This window comes from Tenrec ecaudatus, chromosome 10, assembly GCF_050624435.1.
Source record: "Tenrec ecaudatus isolate mTenEca1 chromosome 10, mTenEca1.hap1, whole genome shotgun sequence".
In the NCBI taxonomy this organism is placed as follows: domain Eukaryota; kingdom Metazoa; phylum Chordata; class Mammalia; order Afrosoricida; family Tenrecidae; genus Tenrec; species Tenrec ecaudatus.
The window spans coordinates 26,411,398-26,433,884 of record NC_134539.1 but is presented as its reverse complement, the minus strand read 5'-3'; the positions used below and the strand labels follow the sequence as shown (position 1 = coordinate 26,433,884).

Here is a 22,487-nt window from a genome sequence, read left to right as displayed (position 1 = left end):
CTTGGTCTAGTTTTGAATTGGCAGAGCAAAGAAAGTATAAAAGGACAAGAGACGGAGACTAGAGCGAGAAGAAGGAGGCGAAGCCTAGTCCTTGAGAACTCTCCCTGAAAGCATCATTTGGATCAGGACGGTGAGCCTGGTTGTACAGCTTGGAGAAGGCCATCGTGTCACTGAACTGTGGGTGAGGAAGTTGTACCACTGGTGTAGCTTTTGCCGGGTACCTTTTCGACCACAACACAAAGCAGCGATTTCAACAAACCAACAACAAAATAGAAACCTTGCTCCATGACTTCCTTACAAGACCTTTCACCCAGGGAGTGGTCGGCCCCCTTAGGGGAGGGAATGTGATCGTATTCCAGGCTGTCAGGTCAAGCCCCAGAGATAGTTAACATTACACAAATCACCAGCCACCCGGCTGAAGGCAGCTTTACAGGTTAAACCAAAAATCCTGTAAAAGGAAAACGAAAACAAGATGGGGCAAGGAGATGGAATTCAAATTCTAAACACATATACCTTATTTCCTCCTGAGTCGTATTGTGAGTTTCTGGAAGGAGAACAAACATCTTCTGATTTCCACTCGGATGATCTCCCAGGCACAGTAACTGTATTTTTTGTCCTTCAGGAAATTGCCTATCCTGTTAAAATAGCTCCTCAGTTTCAGGTTGCTCACTCCCAGGGCCTCCCTTGCTCCGGAATCATTGGAATCCCCTTCCGTCTCTTTCGTAGCTTCATTTTCTTTCTCTTCTTCCTCTAAGCATTCTTCCAGGTAGTCCAGTTGCTGATAAAGTCCAATTTGGATTTGTGTCACATATTTCTCTTCCCAAACCGACGTGAAGTTACATTGACTGAAGATGTTGAAGATCTGTATGAATATTTCATAGAGGACCTTCTTGATGTGCCGTCTCTGAAGCTGGGTGTGTGACAGGATCTCTGCAGGCAACGTAAAGGCTCTCCTCTCTCGTAGACATTCTACAGGAAATGGATTGCTCAGAGTGTTCAGAAGTCTGAGATTTTGCCTGGTGACTCTGCTCGAGTGAGCATTCAGCAAGTCACATTCGAGAGGGAGGATCCTGGTGATAAACAGACCTACCAGACAGGTAGGCCACACGCATTTTTGAATCAGGTCAGACGTGGCGCTCATTCCCCCACCCCTAACTTAAAAATTCACCCGACTCAAGATCATCGACAAGGAGGTTTTAGGTCTGATGTATACTTTTCTGGGCCTTTTATACACCTGCATATCTTCAGCAGGAGGAGTTTTCTCAATCATCAGTTTACAGTTCTCGAGGCTGTGGCTCCTTGTCTTTGCCTCACAGATTTTTTTTAAAAATTTTATTTTACTTTGGGTGACTGCACCAACTTTGGAAATGTTTTAAGTCGGGAGTTGTTGGCTCCCCCCACCCACCCGCACCCCTTCCCCCAACCTTTGAGAACAGTCTACTAAACCTTACTATTGAGTTACCTTAGAGGCCTTGGCGACCCACTATATATAGAATCATCATAACTAGACTGCTGCAGTCTTTCTGAAAGAAACGAAAGCTGTAACTCTGGATACTTCCCCACCGAATTTTATGATGTGGGGGACAGGGACCCTTCATGAATTTTCTTATTGTTGTTGCTGTCTCACCGATGTGGCGTTCTAGCCCCGCATCCTGGTCATTTGTGTGTGGGGACATCAGAACATAGCACAGGCTAGGTTCTCCTGATTTTGTTGAATTAGGCTTCTGTGTTTGGAAGCCTTCTCTTTTCATTGGCTTTTCCGGGCACACAGGAAAGAGAGCTTGCCTAGTACCCTAACACTTACCTAACAGAAGACCCAGCCGGCTTCGGTTTCTGATGTTCTTAGAGAATGTTGATCTCTCCAGCAAGCCTTGCTTTAGTTATTATGACAGAAAGTCCTGCTTCCTGCTCCTCCCGCCATGCCATACACCTCTGGTCACCGCTTGTTCCATCCAGAGGGTTTTCAACGGCTAATTGCTCGGGAGAGCACAGCCTGGTCTTCCTCTGGAGACTGTCCCTAGTCTGGACGCTCTGCTGCAGTCTGTTCACTTGGGTGACCTCCTCCCAGGATTTGAAATACCAGCGGCATAGCCTTCAACATTGCAGCAGCTTGCCTAGCTGCCAGACTTCCACACACTGGCAGAGAAGGGAGTGGGGTGGGGGTGGGGGGGTATATTCTTACTTCCTCTTTTTTTCGAGCCCTCTTCCCATAATTGGCATGTGTCATCTGTGGCAAAAGACCTCTTCAAAGGTTCTAGATGCGAAAGATGCCTTCTTAATGATGAAGGTGCATCTGATTCATATCTCGGTTTATTCCATTGCTTTAGATGCATGCAGACGTTGGACAGTGCGGAAAGAATGGGTTCGTTTGAAGTGTCACATTGGCAACACATATATAGTGTATTGTGGGAGTTGCCAAAAGAACAAACAAATCAGTCTTGGAAGGGATATAAAAGAATGCTGAAAGAACATTTGTGAGGTTTTGCTATTGAATGGCGCTGGAGAGAGGAAATTGGGAAGGGTTAAACTGAGAAAACTGTGGATGGTGGCAAATACAAGACATTCCAGGATATTTAGGATCTGCATTTAACTCCATCACCTGGCACAGCTATGCAACTGAATGCTCTCTTAATTTGATAGACAGTGCATCTGTCAAATGAGTGTGCAGGTGAAGGCAGCGAGGCAGCATGGGTGGTTAAGGGAGTGCCCAAAGTGGGAGAGCAGCACTTAAGCGACTGTATAGAAAAGAATGTCTTCATTAAGGGAGGGCATTGTACAAGTACAGACGAGGAGCAAACAATTCTAATTGGGCTGGTGTTTAAAAAGCGTTAGGTAGAAAAAGGTATGCGGGTTATGACCTTCAGAGTTGTTCCTCTTTCTGTACACACCAGGTTGTAACATAATGGAATTGGCTGATGCCCCTAAGACCCACTGCTGTGGAGTCCGTTCTGACTGACAGAGACCCTGCCGGACAGCAGATTTGCTTCCTCGGGTTTCAGAGGCTATAATACTATCTTCATGGAAGCAGACAGTCCCATTTCACTCCTCCCTCAGAGTAACTGGTGGGTTTGAACTGCCCACCTTGTGGTTAGCAGCTTCATGCCTAACACAGTGCCACCTTGACTCCTTGTTCCCTCTACCAGGATTTTAAAATTCTGTTAGGATAGGGCCTCTTTTATTCTTGCATCCCCCACAGAGGCTAGCACTTTTTAGAGTCCCTGTATGGGTATTGTTAAAAAAAAAAAAACACAACCTCTTGCAAAAAGCATTACAAGCTTCATACATTGAATTTCCATAGGCTGTAGTATTCCTATCAATGGAATTGAAACTTGAGATTTAGGGAAAATCCACATTCCCCTGTGAAGTCCCCTAGAGTGTAAAGATTTAAGTAATTAAAATGCAAATGAAGCAGACTGGATCCCATTCTAGATGTATAATTTAAAATTTTTATCTTTTTTTAAAAATTAGTTTTGCTTTATTAGATAAAAATAATTGCTAACTACAGACAATTTTAAATGATCTAGATAAATAAAACTACAAAAGTAAAAAGCATTTGCATTATTCATCTAGTCAGATACTCAATACTTCAGAAAATGTATTTGCAATTATTTTTCCCTGACCATGTTCATTTATCTCTATATTTCGCAGAAACAGGATCAGATGGTAGATAGTACCAAGTGATTACATAGAGTATATTCCCACAACATCTTCCCACCCACTTTTCACGGCCAGCAGAAAGCAAGGCTTATTTGGAAAGGAAAGACCAGCACCTGACGTGGCAGGTGGGGACCCCAACGCGTTGCCCACAACCTACCTGAGCATCAGTTTTCTACTGTTGGCTTACTTAACTAAATTCCGATTGTTGAACATTTTCATTGCTTTCAGGTCTTTTTTTGTGACAAACTTCCAGACAGCTAACTATTTAAGGAGATCTGGAGAAGGACATCTTACTTTGGGAAGTAGAGGGCGAGCAAAAGAGAGGAAAATGCCCACCAGGTGGACACAGTGGCTGCATCCATGGGTTCAAACACACCCAGCCTTGTGAGGACACCGCAGGGCCGGGCGGGGTTATGTTGCTGTACCGGGTCGCTGTGAGTTCGAGCTAGCGTGATGCCACCTAACATAATTATTTCTTGGAGATAAATTCCAGCTCAAAAAGCTAACATTAAAAATACCGCTAATAATTAGCCTACAGCGCCGCTAGCTGATTTAGACAAGAATTTGTCAAGCTTGCTATGAGGAAGGAACCAAAACTAGTACCTGTGACACTGAATGGTAGTCACCCGTCCGTTCAGAGAGAAAGCAATAGCAGTCGGCTGAGGGATGGGACACCGTCCAGGCTCAGGAGGCATTCATCCCACTACGTGAAGGTGGCTACTTCCCTTGTCAGCCAGAAAGACATTTTTGGTCTGTTGGAGCAGGAACTGAAAATTACAAACTCATATTGGGCTAAGAGACCATCAGAGGAGTGAAAGGCAAGATCTGGAAGAGTGGAGATTTTGCTGAGATAAGTGGTAACGCGTGAGAGGGCTTCAAAATGCTTGTGGAAATGTTGCATTATCTTTGCATCCCATTCTCCTATGAATGTGGGAGATGATATCCTATGTGAGATTAAATGATCCAGGGTATGTTACTGACGGCGTACCTGTTCCTCAGGTTATTACGAGGTGGTCACAGAACAATGGCAGGACAGATCTTTCTGGTCACCTGCTATAAAACCCAGCTTATCTGTCATGCTTGTTTCCGGGGTCCATTGTAAAGGCTGTTCCAAGGTGCTGTGCATCAAGAGCCTTAGGCTGTTAGCTATCACATGTGCCATAGAGGAAAGGCCCTCCTGCACCCGGTAGACCTCAGAGAGAAAGAATGTCTCCCTTAAGGTATGGTTAGGTCAGTCATCAGGGCTGGAGAAGCTGTTGTTTAAAAGGCAGCTTTTAGAAAACATGTCAACACTTCACAATACCAGATAGGCTTTGCATTCATGCTGCTCTATCAATACACACCCTGTACCTCTGATTTTTAAGCTTTCACACATGGATCATGCTGTGCTGTCAGAATGCATTTCAGAAAACATTGTTTATAACATTCTAACATTGTCATAACCACCCAGTATACCTTTATGGGGTAAATGTATTGACATGCCTGACATTCCTATTTCTAAGACACATGCTTATTTATTTGGCCATTGTATCTTAGGGCCAGTCAAAGGGAAACATTAGCCGGAGTGACCTTGTTGATGAAACTGTGTGGAGTGCATATGGATTATAAGGTTAGCAATAATGGACAAGAGACAGTTTGTGGGGTAAAGTGGAGATGAGACATTTTTAGTCTAGACGAGATAGCTGTGACTCAGCTCAGGGGTATTTGGCCTGAGTGCTAAAGATTTGTTGCTCTCTGTGAGAAGGCAAGTTTGAAACCTAGGTAGGAGTAACATGTTGATCATCCGGATTAGTCAGTACATGAAGGAAGGCAGCGGGGCCAGAAGGCGATGGTGGCTGTGATCCTTGAGTCCTTGGGAGAACCTGACGCCCGTGCATGGCAGTGCCCACCACAGGGCATACAGATGTTCGTCACCAGGGTCTGCAGCTATGTTCGCCCCTGTCACCTTAATGTTTTACTCATTTTCATTGCCTCATGCATTGGGGCCTGACTGGTCTCGCCCTTGGTTCCCTGGTCTCCTTCTTGGTCTTTTTCTCGTCATGATAGACCCGATGTAGAAATTGAAAGTGACCACACAAGTCATACATAGAGATGTCCATGTTGTTATCATACTGCAGACACTTCAGGGAAAGTGAAAGCTTTCATTCACAGCCATGCTTTATCTCCTGCTACTGACTGCTCTGGTGGTGACTGAGTTCTCCGTTTGCTACGTGTCCTTATTGGAGATCTGTTTCTCCACTAACCACTAGAAGTTTTGGGAGGGCAGATGCAGGAACTGTCCTGCTTGTTGCTCCAGCATGAATAATTAGCCGAGATTAAGTGAGACCTGGATGACGTTCATGGACTGGAGGGGAGGACTTGAACTTGAAAAAACTTATTATATACATATAATTATGAAAACGGTTATAAAAATTGCGATGTGTTTTGAAATACAATCCAGAAAATATATCTGTGTGACTGTATATATAACACTAGTTGGAGGTAATCTCAGATATTTGCATTGTAAACGCATCTATGTGAAGCCTACAATAAATGGCCCTCTAGTCCTGGCCCAGGACAGATCCAGGTGCAATGGACTTAGCACAAGGTAAGTGCTTCTATAATTAATAGTTCATATAGAACAAAGAAAAGATTGAGATTGTCAAGGATTTCATCTTGCCTGGATCCACCATCAGTGTTCATGGAAACATCAGTCAAGAAACCAAATGCTTGTATTGCACCTGGCAAATCTGCTGCAAAAGACCTCTGAAAGCAGTGGTTCTCAGCCTTGCTGATACCGTGACCCTTTCTTACAGTTCCTCATGGGTGGGGACTACACCATAAAATTATTTTCATTGCTACTTCATAGCTGTAATTTTGCTACTGTTATGAATCGTAATATAAATATCAGATATGCAGGATGTATTATACAGCCCCTGTGAAAGGGTCCTTTGACTCCCAAAGGTTGAGAACTGCTGTCTTAAAATGTCAAAAAGGAAGTGCCTGCCCCAAGCCATGGTATTTCCAATTGCCTCATATGCATGTGAAAGTTGGGCAATGAAGAAGGAAGACCACAGAATGGATGTATTTGAACGATGGTGTTGGCAAACAATATTGACAGGATTGTGGACTGACAGAAGGACAAACACATCTGACATGGAAAAAGGGTAGCCAGAATGATCTCACATACTTTGGATACATTTTCAAGAGAGATCAATCCCTGGAAAAAAGGCATCCTGCTTAGCAAAGCAGAGGGGCAGAGAAAGAGGAGGGCCGTGGACAAGAGGAATGGACACAATGGCTGTCAGCAAATGACAGTAGTTTTGAGGATGGCACGAGCCTGGGTGTCTTTTTACTCTATTGTAATACGGTCACTGTGGTGGAACTGACTCAAACAGCACCCAATGTCAACAAGAACAATTGTTTAGGTGACTAGCAAAGCCTCTCCGCCAAAGTATAAGAGCCCAAACCGAAGCCCATTGCAGTTGAGTCAATTCTGATTCACAAGGAGCCGATAGGGCAGAGTAGCCCTCTCTCAGGGTCTCCAAGCAGCTAACTCCTCTGTCACAGGTTTTCCAGGCAATCAATGGGTTTTATTCAGCTTGGTACTCGTATAACATGGAAAGACTAAAAATATTTTTGTATAAAAAGATAGTATAATCTCTCAGTTATAGTTCTTGAATTTGATTGGATATTAATCAATGTAGGCAAAATTGTGAGACATTTCAGGACCATTTCCTCCCCTATAGTTTTTGCCACTTCTTAGAACTAGACCCTCCCGGGAACTGTCATTTTATCATCTCACCCTTAAGGAGGCTCTTTGGACAAATAATATTCAGTTTTCTTTTATGGCTCAGCTGTGAGTTACGAACATAATAACTTACCAAAAATATCATGGTGGAATAAGTGGTAAGTAATTAAGCATCAGTAAAACTGACTCTGTTCTGTCATTACCTAAGTAGCCTGCATCCACATCCCCATTCCACTCTTGCTTTTTCCTTGTTGCTGTTGCTGTTGTTCTTAGCTCCCATGCATAGCGACCCCATGCCCAACAGAAGGAAACACTGCACGGTCCTGTGCATCCTCATAGTTGTTCCTCTACCTGCACTCACTGTCGCAGCCTCTGTGTCCGTCCATCTCATCAAAGGCCTTCCTCTTTTTCACTGCCTCTCCGCCCTACCAAACATGACATTCTTGTCTAGGGACTAGTCTCTCCTGACCATATGTCCAAAGTACAGAAGCCAAAGTCTTGCCATTTGTGTCTCGAAGGAAGCACTCTGTATTTCTTCCAATACAGATCGGGGTGTCCTCTGAGCAGTCCTTGGTATTTTCAATATTCTTCTCCAACACCACAATTCAAACGCACCGATTCTTCTGTGGTCTTCCTCATTCAATCCCCCACTTTCACCGGCATATGACGCAATAGGGAACACCAAGGCTTGGGTCAGGCACATCTTAGTCCTCGAAGTAGCATCGTTGCGCTTCGATACTCTAAAGAGGTCTTGGGCAGCAGCTTCAACCAGTGGAATACGTTGGCTCTCTTGACTGCTGCTTCCATGAGCATTGACTGGGTTCTTTTCTCCATTTGTCAGGATGTGCCTCTTGGTCAAGTTGTGAGGATTTTGGTCTTCCTTACATTGAGTTGTAATCCATCTTCATCAGCAAGTGCTTCAACTCCTCCTTACTTTCCGCAAGCAAGCATGTCACAGGTTTTTAATTAGCCTTCCTCCCATCCTGATGCCACATTTTTCTTCAGATAAGCCGGCTTCCCTAATGACTTGCTCGGCACCTAGACTGAATAATTATGGTGAGAGGATACAGCCCCGACCCACTTTGTCTGGTTTTAAACCATGCGGTGTTCCCTTGTTCTGTTCACACAACTGCCTCTCGGTCTACACACAGGTTCCGAATGAGCTCGATGAACGTTCTGGAATTCCTGTTCTTCTCCAGGTTATCCACAGTTTATTGTGGTCCACACAGCCGAACGTCTTTGCTCAGTCAATGAATCACAAGTAAACATCTTTCTGGCGTTCTCTGCTTTGAGCCCAAATCCATCTGACGTCAGCACGGATATTCCTTTTTCACATCCTCTTCTGAATCCGGCCTGACCTTCTGGCAGCTCGCTGTTGATGGACTGCCGCAGCTGTTGATTCGTCTGCATCCGCTTAGATCCTGATGGGCTTTCACCTGGCTTGGTCACAAGAGTTCCGGATAGTGGCAATAAAGGATGTCACCTACCGGAATAATCCCTTTCTTTACCCCCTGAGTAATTGATTGTTGGTATCTTCCCAGACCACATCTGAAAGTGCCTAGACTCATCCTGGGAGAGAGGAGCCATATGAGAGAAGTGGGGCATGGGCAGAAATGACCTCTTGTCTCAGATAAATATTTAAGAGGGCGTTCAAGTTGCAGAGATGTTGACAGGTGACAGTGTCTCATTTTAATTCCCATCAGTTGGTATGTGGTATAAGACTGCTTGGTATTTAGAAAGACAACAGAATAGGATTGTTAGAAAACACATTTAAGTAGTCTTTTCTTACACAGAGGCGTCCCATACCCCAAACACTAGAGTTTTTTCAGCATGTGAGCAGTACCTTATAGGTAGTTTCTGGGTGTAATTGACAAAGGTCAGGGGGCCGGGGATGGGGTCCCTTTTCTTTCTGACAACACCCTTATTGCCTGAGTAGCCTGGGAAGTGCAAGCTTTAAATCATCGACTTTAGAATGGAAAGGACACTAGAGATAGACCATTGGAGCCATAGAGATGAAGTTACCTGCTATTTAGGGGTAGAACCAAGTTGAAAGCATGTTCCTTAGGCCTCGGCCCCCCCAATGTAAGTACCCATGTCATGCAGGGCACCCTCTGTCCCCTGCCTTTGCCCACAGGAGCAGACCTCCAATAGCAGGGAAGAGAAAGGAGATTCTGAAGCAACGCTGATCTTATTTCCAGGTCAGCTGGGGAGACTGTGGCACAAGCCCTTCTACTGCTTCGCGGGGATTTTGCGTTGACGTTCAGCTCAGTTCAACACGTCTACCATTTTGTGGAGCTATATAACCTCGAGCGAGCCACTTCAACTTTGTGGGCCTCCCTTTTACCTGCCTCAAAGGTGGTTGTGGAGTTGCAGATCACTGAAAAGTATGCCCATCCATAGTAAATGGTCATCAGTGATTACTAGTATTTTTAATAGCAGTAGTGCCTAGTGCCTTCAGTGTTAGGCAAGATGCTAAATTCCAGGAATGGAAGAGCAGACACGACAGATGGAGCCTTGTTCTTATAGAGTCATGTGTGAGCTGAACCTTGGAAGGCAAGTGTTGATGAGAGTGTGAAGTAGGTCAATGATAGTAAGTCTGTCAAGAAGGGGTTATGTTGAGAATCAACTTGACATTAAAATGGACAGATTATACTTGGCCCTGTCTGGTACTCACCCTGAGATCACTGAAGATATGGGCACCACGGCAAAGTGTTGTGAGGAAATAAGATGGTGCCCAGCAATCATGAAAAATAGCACCTGAGCTATTAAGGCTGGGCTGAAACCAAGCAGCCATGTAAGTGAGGAGTTCGCTAAGTCCGTATGGGAGAAACCTATCCGTTTATATGACCCAAGGTGGCAAACAAAATCTCAACCAATGCGTACATTGTAAACGTCTGACTGTCAGAAAGCGATGAAGGCTAGTGGTAGCCCCAAATTCCATTTGCAGGGACCCTACGTGAATCGAGTCCAGATGAATCCGCAATGCACACAGGCTAGGGATGTCAACAGCCCTAATATCAGACAAAAAACAACCTAAAGTGGATTTAGCAACGATCCTTAGGCTAGACACCTTGAAATTTGATCTCCCTCTGGGCCCAATGTGAACTTATTCTAAGCTTTAGTGTTCTCGGCTTTCTCTTAGATTGACATTTTTTTCCTTTTTTATGTGGTCATTGCTGCTGGGCCTTGTTTGTCATTGTCCTTTTTGGGTAAATTTATCTGTATTGAGAAACCAAGATGGGTGGAATTAGGAATTGCCTGTGCGCAAGGGAAGATGGGGCAAGCCGGGTCATCATCAGTGGGTACAAGAAGGAAGAAAGGGTTCCAAAGTTGATTGCGGCCACGATTGTACAACCCCTCTTGATAAGACGGAACTACTGAATTGTATGGTATATTAATTAAGTTCAATTAAAATTTTTAAAAATGGTTTATTCCTAGTGACTGGTTTGGAATAGGGAGTAAGAAACAGAAAAGAGGCCAAAGAGAACCCCAGTTCTTAGCTGGGTATATAGTGGTGCCACCACGTGAGAGAGAATAGGAGGAGTGTGCTTAGAGGAGCAACGGGTGAGCTTGGGGTTGTTTGCTTGTTTGTTTTTGAGTTATCTATGGAACAGCCAAGTGGAAGTGTCTGGTAGGCAGTTGGATGCATGGGTCTAATGAGGCAGGAGATTAAAATCCAGGTAGTAAAGAAAGATTTGAAAGTGTACCAGAAATTGTGGATGGCCGTTAAGACTGTAAGAATCAGAGAATCCGTCTGGGGAAACATGTAGAATAAGAAGAGAAATGGGTCAAGGACAGAACTCCATGTGACTCCTGCACTTAAGCAATGGGCACTGGGAGAAGAAATGGAAACTGATGGTCACAGAAACAGGAGGAAAATGAGGATGGGGCCTTTTGACCGCTTGTTGGTCTCGGCCTCTTTCCCCACTACCAAATGAGTTCCATTTTCCATACTACCTGTGTTAGTTTGGGTAGACTAGAGAAACAAATTCACAGACACCCTTGTGTCTAAGAAAGAGCTTTATATACAAGAGCAATTGAATATTGAGAAAACATCCCAGCCCAGTCCAGGTCAAGTCCATAAGTCTGATGTTAGCCCATTTGTCCGATACCAGTCTATAAATTCCTCTTCAGACTCACACAACACATGCAAGGACACTAATGCAGGAAGATCACAGACCAGGGGTGGAAAGTCTTGTGGCTCCAATGGTGGTGGAAACATCTCAGTGTTAGCAGGGGTCTCCACGTGGCTACTCCAACTCCAGGGATCTAGCATAGCTCCATGTGTCTTGTCAGCAGGAATGTCTCCCAGGGAGTGAGCCTGTGTCCCGCTTCCAGTGAGCTATTTATCTCCTTAGCACCTCCAAATGAGGTCATCAAGCTGTGACCTGATTGACAGGCTAAACTCCACCCCTTCACGTTTAAGTCTCAAATTGACAACAGCTTATGTAACCACCATACTGCCCTATTCCTGACCCCATGTTATAAGCACACTGTAGGGACCCACTGATTTCTCATGTCAGGCTGCAGAATGCAGGCCGGCAGTTTAGCTAAATCAGGGTAGCATTTCTTCATCCTGGTCGAAGGAAGGGCAAGTGCAGTCACACATGTGGGCACTGTTAGGGACGCCCAGTGCGTGGAGAGCCTGCTTTAGCCTTTCCAGAGCCACTTCCCCTGGGTCTAGCCTGCATTTCCAATTACAGGCACTAAGGCACTGCATGTCTCCATGCCTCAGTCGCCTCATTCATTCCCATAGTGATTTGGGGCAGCTTACAGAAACATATGCAGCCTAATTTGTAGGCCCGCTCTCTTGTCATAGCTGGGAAAACAAACTGTTGTGTCACACTGACCCGGTACCTCACCCAATAGTGCTGTGTATGAGGGCCTCCCTCCTTCAGCTTAGGTTTGCTGCACGCTCACTCCTCCGAGCCCAAAGGATGGACTCTAAGTAGACCGATGATTGTAGACTAGGGCAAGCTGGCCTTTTTTTCCCTCCCTGATAATTTTCTCCCTTTTTTAAAAGAAAAGTTTTATTAACATGTAATTTATATATCATGTACTTCAATAGTTAGGTCACCTCAAAAAGAGCAGTGCAGGTTTTTTCAGCGCCATCAATTCCAGAACATTGTCTTCCTTCTTGTGCTCATTGTTCCTAGCCCCCATTTCCTTCCAACCTTCCCTCCCCTGTCCCTCTACACCATTAGTCCCCTATCCTGGATGTCTGTAGATTCACCTATACTGGAAAACATACCCCCAAATAATAATAAAGTAAAAACAAACAACAATATCAAAATAAACCAGAGAAAAACCAGAACAAATTTGATGTGGACCAAAGGGAGATCAGATGTTAGTAATTTAACCCAGCTAGTTCTATAACGATGCACTTTCCATTGCGCTCGGCCCATTAACTAGGTTGCTCACTTTGCTGGCCCATGGTGAGCGAGGGGTCACTGGGGCTAAATCCATGTGTATCTGCCCTTTACTTTTTTCTTCTAAATATGAAACAACTTTAAAATGGGTCAAAAGGGAGATCAGACGGTAAGGTATGTTTTAACAGAAGCACATCTGCCATAATTAAATTTGCAACACTTTGGTCTGATAGCAAGTTTTCACACCTCTCTGATCCATGGCCAGAGGGGATTCACCAGAGGCTTAATCCATGCAGAGGCCCTGCAAATGGATTTTAGGCTTCCATGGTCATCCATGGCCTTCTGCAAACCAGATTTTTACAACGTAAGCTCTGGTGTAATTCTATCTTTTGTATTTCGATTTTTATTTATAATCCTTGGATCACACAGGCTGGTGTGCTTCTTCCATGTGGCCTTCGTTGATGCTCACTTAGATGGCTGCTGCTTGTTGAAGAAGAACCTTTTAGACTCTAGACCCCAGTCTTTCTGATAGCTGGCGACATCTGCTTTCTTCACCACAACCTGCCCTATCACCTGTATCTTCCATGGTCTCTTCCTGACGTGGAGCATCAAGCAGGACTATGTCATAAAAACAATTGTTTAAAATTAGAGCTAGAATTAAGTGCAAGTTAAAAGGGCTTCTTTATAAATTGAGTGACTTAAAATAAAAGCCAAGATATCCTTGCATCCCAAAATATTATAGATAATTAAATATAGAGACATTTCCTCTTGAGACCACCAGTTTTGCAGACTTGACAATGAAAGTTAAGAGTCTGAGACTAAAAGCGTAAAAGGCACTGTCTGCGAAAGGACTACACGAATGAACGTATAAAGTAAAATGGGCCTTCCCCCAGTCCCCCCAGGAATGGGCGGGGACACACACTGCCAGATGTGATCATACAGTTTCTGATGGATGGTCTCAATTGTTGGGGCAAAGAATGCTGGAATCATCTAATACATATATATTGCATCCATCCATGCAGCGCTGGGGATTTGCTGCCTACGACAAGATTGTGAACAATAAACCAAAGGTATCTGTCCTCATGATGGGTCTGGGTTTTCAGATAAGAAAGCATAAAAGGATATAGTATTCTAAGTGCCGTAGAGAAAATAAGGAGGTCAAAGGTCATTTTAGGAGGTGACAGGCAAACCCATACCCGAAGGATTAATAAAGCCCCTCTGTGTAAAGTGGAGAGAGAGCGCTTGCTCCAACGGCCTCGTGGTAAGAAATTGGAAATGTTCCGATAAGCACAAAGGTGTCATTGGGTTGCGGTGTAGAAAGTGGGGAGATTGTTAGTAGGTAAGTTAGGGAGAATTAAATTACAGAAAAGTGGGCAAGGTGCCGAAGACAGTGATAGAGTTCCACTGTTATTCTAAGATCAGCCATGGAAGACCCCGTGGTGTGGTGATGTACACGGCATGGCACCATACCCCTTTGTCGTGATGGATCTGGTTCAGAGAAGCTGGGGGTGGTCCTAGTGTGACTTGGTTGTGAGGGAACGGGGTTAAATGTGATGGGAAAAGCTTGTCCCAGTCAGGAAAAGCATGTCACACCCAGAGAAGAGGTGCCTCACCTCTCTGGACTTGGCAGGTTTTGTGGACTGCAGGCTTTGTTCAGTTGTGTGATCGTGGAAAAGGTAGATAATAGTTGGAACACTTGTGACGTTTTCACGAAGGGCCAGTTCATGGGGGACCTTGAAGGACCATCCCAGGACTCCAGAATAAAGTGGAATGAATGATTCCGGACGCTGATATCCTGCAGGAAGGAATATCTTTCTGACTGCGATTCTGCAGTTCTCCCAACACTTCCATGACTCCTGAGAAGAACAGTGGCAAATGCAGACTCGCAGGGCCGGAGGCTGACGCACACACCACCACAGTGGTGACTGGGTGCTCTTCTTGGCTGGAGGAAAGAAATGCTTTCGTATTCATGTGACAGTGTGCCCAAGGCTTTGCTTGTACAGGTACGAGAGGGAAGAAGAGTCCATGAGTGTATTCAGTGACATGTTATTTCCTGGTCTATCCCATCCCTCTGGCTTTGAAAGCCAGCATCAAGGAAATTAAGGGGGAGAAAAAGAGTCTCCAGGAAATGAGTGTCCAGGCAGAAGTGGGGCCCCTGGAGAATGTGTCACCTCACTCACTGCGTGTGTGTGAGTCAGACAGAGGCAGGTTCAGGCTGTGAAAGGGCCACTCCGCACGGGTGCCAAAGTCACACGGCACTCGAGCAGCACTGACCTGGTCCTGGCAGGAACACTTCATGTGGAAGCTCTCACGAGGAGCCAAAGAAGTCTGAGTGCTCCCTGCCAGGTGGTTTTCATGGGGTTTACAGAATCCAAGCTTATCCAAGGGCAGCCTTCTTAAAGCACTGAATCGGATGTTCACCAATGTCACGTGAAAGGTGAATTTTATGAAACTCAGGGCTAGGCACCTTTTACTACAGGACTTCTCTGGACCTTTAATATGAGAAGAGGTGGCACAGTGGGTTACGAGTTGAACTGCTAACCATAAGACCAGCAGTTCAAAGCCACCAGCCCCTCCATGGGAGAAAGCAGAGGAGGCGTTCTGCTTCATAGGAGCTGTTCTACTCTGTCCGCTGTAAGGTCACTGTACCCCAGAATCGACTCAATGGCAGTGAGTTGGTTGGTTTTTGGCTTAAGAAGGGAGAATATGAGTACAATAGTTCCAAAATATGCTGGGGGAAAATGACACCATTAAAAGGCAGACTGCATTCAGGGATTGGAGTCTTGAGCAGCTCTTTGGGAGAGATTGATTCAGGATCAGCAACACCTGGCTAAATCCTTCTTTTGCTCTTACCCTAAACGAGGGTGTCCCGATTGAGACAAAGGTGTCTGTCAGCAGCTGTCTTTCTAGCAGTCAAATAGGGGTCACAATTTGGGGTGGCACAATGACTCTGTCAGGTAAGCGTTGGACACAGCAGCCACTCTGTACAGAGACCCTGTACAGGGTAGCTATGAGTCACAATCAACTCAGTAGCAGTGGGTTTGTTTTATCCAAGAGTATCCTTCATTTGGAATGACCTGCTGGGACATGTAGGCAGATAATAGGCCCCCCCAACGATGTCCTCATAAAGTTCGAACTTCATGCAATCATGACAGTTCATACACCACGGTAAACTGAACAGTGTTTGGTAAGGTGTTGGAGTTATTTAACTAAACTGTTGGCCTTGAAAGGTGTGCATATCAGAACCAGGCAAAATGAGAAATGCTTGTATTAAAATTTGGGTACAAAAAATTGAGGGTATAGATCTTAAGACTGTAGTTGTTAAAACCGAACTGTTGGCAGCTTGGTCCTGCCTTTATGCATCTGCTGAATACCAAAGTCAGTATTTGCAGAGTCAGGGTTAGTAAGTGACACATGAATGAAAGATGTATGTATGACATCCTGAATTCGGATTCAGGATGTCAGTAAATGATTTATGAATTTAAGTTTGAGCAAATGAGTGTCAAGTACCATTTATATCTGTTTTTTGATGGTCACTGATCTCTTCTCCAGGATGTAGACTCTGAGATCCTAAGATTTGGGGACTGTTTGTGGCAACGATGTCTGATAAGAAATGCCAGCAGTGTAACTGGGCAGAATGAGAAGGTCTTTACCTGCAACTCATGGGATGTGGGCTACCCACCTTCCAAGGACTGATTGTTTTAGCTCTCTAAACCCAAGGACATTGAGTAGATTCCAGCTCACAATGATCCTATATAAGGTTTCCAAGACTACATATCTTTACGGGAGTAGACATTACCCCATGTTTATCCCACGGAGTGGCTGATAGGCTGATAACTGTTTGCACCTGAATCAACTTCCCAAGCCTCAATTCTTGACTCAGAGTGAACCTAGAGAACAGAGTCGACTAGTCCAGTGGGGTTTCTAAGGTGGTAAATCCTTACCTTCACCTACTATTTCTAGGAGGGCTCAACTCCATCAAGTAGGAAGAAGAGTCTGGGGTGCAGGGAGCTGACTAGGCTGCTGAGCCCAGCTCCACGTGGCTGAAGAGTAGCACAGGGCTGCTTCCTAGACCTCTAGTGGCAATTCCTCCTTCCCTGAGTAAAGAGCAGGTGCTTGCTGGAGTTGACTGGCCTCTATTTTCATTTTTGTGCACTATAACTTGCTAATTTGGGAGAAGTTGTAGGTCTTGTTACATTTTAGAGCAGACTTCAAAGACCTTTCTCATGAGCTTTGAAATGAAGCAAATGGAGTCAGTGACCAGGACATGAAGTAAAAGGCTGGATTTGCTAGGTTGAAGCTTTGAGCACAGTGTTTCCTTCCATAAACTACTAGAGAGCCCGATGGTACTGTCCAGTGAGCACTGGGCTGCTAGCCAGAAAGTCAGCAATTGAAGCACACCAACGACACTGAGAGAAAGATGAGACTGTCTTCTCCCAGAAAGCCATGCAGTTTCTGCAACCTTATATAGGGTCTGCAGCCTTATATAGGGACTGCAGCCTTACACAGGGCATGGAACCTTTATTGGGGCCTGGAACCTTATATAGGGTCTGCAATCTTATAGAGAGTCTGGAACCTTATATACTGGTAAACTAGAACCGGCTGGATGCCAGTGGTTGAATTGTTTTCTCCTTCATACCCATTTTCTCTTTTAGATTTTAGATCTCACACACATATCACCTTTTCTCTACAGCTTACTCACTCCTAGATCTTTATTCGTAAAGATGCCTGGTGTCCAGCCCATCCTTCTCCCATCCCCCACCAGGAAGCAATGAGGTCAGCACCACTCATTCTCTGAAGTGACTGATAGGCACACGCTTGGGCTTTGAGAACTTTACTTACTTCCCTCCTCCTAAAAAGGGTCAGCTGATCTTGGAGACCAGTTGCTGAGAAATCAGCAGGGAGCTGAATCCAATAAAGGACCTTGTTGCAGAGAGCTGGCAGCATGTGTTAGAAAGACTCATCGAATCCACCATCTGCCTGAACACTAGATAAAGGTGGATTCATGCCTACTTCCTTGTGATCCTGTCTTTAGGCAGACTGAAGGTGCTTCTGGCTGGAACGTCATGGAAGAACAGTTTTGACATCCTGGTGGGCTAAAGATTTGGAACCCACACGAGGAAGGTTTTTCATCTGGACCACCAAGTCTGACCCATTGGTAGTAGCAGCTGGATAATGTAAGCAAAAAATAGGAAGTCAGAAAGAGGCTGTGTCTTATGGGCTGCTTGAGCTGTGACCTGGGGATCAAGCAGAAGTCGGGACTTGCTCTATCTTTGGCCCTCTCTGGATTAGTTTCCATACAACTATCCACCGTTGGATGAAGAGGTTTGATTTGTTTTTGGTTTTTTTCAAAGCAATACCCAGTGCTTACTTTGATCCAGGGAGAGATGTACTGTGGACTTTGAGTTTTTGAGTTAGTCAGGGGTCAAATGCTGACTCTAGAAGGACAAGGTCTGGACTCTAGGAAGAACATACAGGATGCATTAAATTTTAAAATCAAGATCTAAATGTGTAAAATGTCATTGTAATGGTTGGTTTTGTTGGATGACCTTGAGTTTTGACTCATAGCAAACCCCTGTGAATAGAATCAAACTGCCCCATTGGGTTTTCTATGCTGCAAACTTCACAAGAGTAGATCAGCATGTCTATGCCTCAAGCTTCAGGTAGGTTCCTTGTAGTCAATAACCAAATGCTGAACCATGAGACCACCTTGTTAGTTGGAATTGGAGTGTGTCAGCATTATTTGGAGTCCCAGGGGGTAGAAAGTTGTTAACCAAAAGTTGGACATCGGAGCTTTCCCCCAGGCACCTGCTAAGGAAGGCCTGGAAAGCTACTTGAAGCTAGAAGAGTATTGATTGACATTGATAGTGTATAAGAGATACTGATCAGTACATCACCAAGATTGTTCGAAATCGTACATGATTGCTACTCTGGGGCCCTCATGATTGTTCCTCCAGAGATAAAAGATGTGGGTTTGTAGTGGAAAAATAATTCATTAACTCACCAATTTTAATAGCAGGCAGTGAAGTATGAAGAGCTTACAGCACTATGCTTAGAAAGTCATGACTGGAAACTGGAGATGTATGTAGGTTGTGGGGAGAATGTGTGTGTGTGTGTGTGTGTGTGTGTGTGTGTGTGTGTAAGAGCAGGCATGCCTACTGGGGACAGAAACTGGGTCTGATTTCCTGCTATGCCATTTGGGGAGGGTGGTGCCCTCCCCGAAAGAACATCAAAAGCCTAAATGGCTAAAAACACTTGAACGCTGACTTTTAAAAAGCTGTTTTATTGGCATATAATTCACAAGTCACACAATTCAATAGTTCAGTCATATCAAAAAGAGTGTACAATCATCACCACAATCAAACTTAGAACATATTCCTCTCAAACGTTAATTTTTCATTTTTGTTTTTGCCTAGCATCTTCTCTTTTTGTTAAGCAAACAGACAAGGCTGCTCTGAGAGTCAATATTAGTTTTGCGAACATTCCCTTAGCTGGAAAAGTGCCCACCCTAGAGCCCTCTTCTCATAAACAGTGTCTGTCTTAAAGCTCCTATTGCTGTAAATGACGCGTTTCAACGATTGTGCAAGGGCGCTGGCCTAGGCTTTCTGTAGGTCAGCAGAACAGGAACTCTGCGCTCCTTCCCAGGCACTCTAGGTAACAAATCCTAGCATTCTCTCCCCCAGGGCAAGGAACTGGACATGCCGAACGAAAGAAACTCAAGACACAGGACCAGACTCAGTAAAGGTGAATTTGGCATCTCAGCTCTGGATTTCTGGTTTCTATGCTCTCTTAAAGGAGATTTCAACCATAATTTGAAAAATTGTAGTCATTCTAAGATCTGACCAAGTAAACTACAACATTAAAACCAAGATATGGTTAAACATGAAAAGCAGAACTCTCATTTGAGGCTATCTCTGTACAAAGCATTGATTTTCAATGAGAAATATTTCATAAATGTTTAGTAATAGCTATATATTGTATTTTTATATTTGTTACTATCATCTTTGTTTTCAGTATTCATATTCTGTTTTGTTTGTTTTTTAAAATCATTTTATTGGGGGCTTGTACAACTCTTATCACAATCCATCCATCCATCCATGGTCTCAAGCACATTTATACAGATGTTGACATCGTCGTTTACAAAGCATTTTCTTTCTACTCAAGCCCTTGGTACACCTCCTCATTTTTTCCCTGTCTCCCCCTCCCTTCCCTCATGAACTCGTGATAATTTACAAATTATTATTATTATTTCATGTCTTGCACTATATATTGTTATCATCTATCATTCCAACATAAAACTTATGGGAAAAGTCTAATACCAAGTTTATATTGATATGTAAGGAAGCTTCTGAAAGCAAATAATATCTAGAAAAACAAACATCCTAAAATATTAGTCTTTAGTATTAGAATACAATTTTTGTACCATCTTGGGGGGGAGTCCCCAGCCCCCCTAATCCCTTTCCCTGCTTTGACTTGTTCCTCAGAAGATGGGATAGTTGCCTACTATGACTCATTTCCCTCATAAAAACCAAAACTTGCCATTCTAAGGAAAAATGTGTGTGGAAAACAAATTAAGATGTATGGAACTAAAGCTTATGTCCTGAGAGACTGACTGAGAAGACTACGTGATTTGGACAGCCCAGTGAATGTTTGAGCTACTCATTTAAAAATGCGCATTGGGTTAACCCAAATGTCAAACCCACTGTCCTTGAGTTGATGCTGGCTCACAGCCACCCTATAGGACAAGGTCGAACGGCCCCTGTAAGTTTACAAGACTATAACTTTTTATGGGAGTAGAAAGCCCATCTGTCTCCTAAGGAGCAGCTGGTAATTTCAAAAGGCTGACCATGTGGTCAGCAGCCCAGCTACACCACCAGGGCTCTGTACATGGAATTAGATGTGATTGATAGGCATAGACAAAGATGCCTGAACCTGACATGGTGCTTTCTCATGTGCTTTAAATACAAGCCTTGATTCTTCTTACTGGGACTTCTAGAATCGTGATGTGTTTACCTGGCGACTTGCTCCATGGCCCTAAAGCATTAAGAGGCTTGCTTTCCTGGTCATCCTTGAGAGGAAGTTTGGGTTTGATTGTTTAGCGCTAGGACATCGGGTTCTCCAGGTCCAGCCTCATGCTGTGGATTGTCTTTGTTCTTTTGCCTTTTCATGTATGACAGAAATAAATCATTAGCTGTAGCTCTGAGGTGTATCAGCAAGTGCTTTTTGCCCTTTCAAGCCCTCCGGAGAAAGATTTAAATTGCAAAATTCTTGTGCATTATTCTTCTCATGAAAACCGAAAAATAGACTTAAAATGAATTCAGGAACTTGATTAGGGTAAGGTTAGAATTTAAATTTGAGAGCCTTTCCTAGTCCTTTTCTTTGGTTTTAATGAATGCATAGAGAGGTTGAATTGAGTAACTTCTTCCCTGAAGAGCCGGTGTTAAGATGAAGCTCTTTCCAAATCAGAGCTTGCACACCACCGTCCACACACCTGTTTGGCCCTCAGAGATATTTTGCTTGCTCATAGAAAGCTATGATTTTCTTTGTAGTCAGTAAGATATAAACATACACAGGGTTCACATAAAACAAGTATTTCCACTTACTTTTGAGAAATCAATGCTGGGTCTGTATAGCCACATGGGAACTGCTAGCCCGAAGTGCCCCCTTTTAAATGGTATGGCGGCATGCTCCATATTTGTTTCTTTTTAAAAAAAAATTATATTGTTTGATATTTGTTTTTTTACCTGACTACTAAAAGCATGTTTTGGGCTGCTATCCAAAAGGTCAGCAGTTCTAAACTACCAGCCGCTCCATGGGAGAAAGGCGAGGCTTTCTACTCCTATAAAGAGTTACAGCTTCAGAAACTCACAGGGGCAATTCTACCCTGCCCTCGAGGGTCTCCATTAGTCGGCATCAACTCTATGGCAGAGAATCAGTGAGAGTTTTCTTTGCTGGCCTAAGTGAGAAAATGCTGGCATTAAGAATAAGCAATTTACGCGTTAAGTAGTATTTATATTTCAAAGATTAGATAGACGAACAGCACTTCAGAACACAGTACTTGAACTTTCTTCCTTTTCATTTCTAAAGACGCATTTGTAAATGATTAACCAAGACCAAGGCAAAGGCAGCCCTCTCCTCCCTAGCACACACCACATTTATCCCAACAACTGTCCTAATTAAAGTCTAACCTTGCTCATAAGCTCCGAAAGCCAATTAAACAGCGTTCTCACTTGTACCTCCCAGTAGACTGGGGAGTAGCTTGGCAAATGCTGTGATTGAAGTGAAAAGTAGCAACGTGTTTTTTAAGCGCTGTCGACCCTGCGTTCCCCTGTGAGGCACAAGCTTTCCACACGGCGGCCTTTTATGTTCTGTGCCTTTGGCGTGTGAGAAACTCCAGGAAGGCTACAAGCAGGGGCGTTCCGGAGGGTGGGGGATCAAGGCTGGGAGAAGGGGGTGGGCCGAGAGGAGTGGGGCTGGCGTGGGGTGGGGGTGGGCAGGGGGAGTTGGTAGCTGTCATCTGAATAGCATTTACCCCTTCCCATTATCCTGTGTGCAAATGCCCATTCATTCATATTCATGGTCCCACCACCACTGGGAACCGAGCCATGGCCAGATTCTTCTGCACCTTTCATTCCCTTGGCGGCCTTAGAGTTTCCTTTTGATTTATCCAGAATCAGTGAACTGCTTCAGATACAGGATCCACTAGCAGAAATGGGAGCTTGTTGGTAGAG

At 44.3% G+C, this 22,487-nt stretch overlaps 2 protein-coding genes across 3 annotated transcripts in view; one reads left to right on the top strand and one right to left on the bottom strand.

Moving 5' to 3' along the window:
• MOB3B (MOB kinase activator 3B) overlaps positions 1-22,487 on the top strand; it is a 212,545-nt gene that overhangs the window by 4,434 nt on the left and 185,624 nt on the right. Inside the window, exon 1 of one of the 2 annotated variants that reach the window (XM_075560008.1) lies at positions 960-1,097. The exons of the other annotated variant lie outside the window; for it this stretch is intronic. The gene's annotated coding sequence lies outside the window, so the exon portion shown is untranslated. Of the gene's footprint in view, positions 1-959; positions 1,098-22,487 lie in introns of those variants that run through there. 2 annotated transcript variants of the gene reach the window in all.
• IFNK (interferon kappa) lies at positions 515-1,141 on the bottom strand. Its single transcript, XM_075560009.1, has one exon. It carries the CDS (start codon positions 1,139-1,141, stop codon positions 515-517), a length of 627 nt encoding a protein of 208 aa, XP_075416124.1.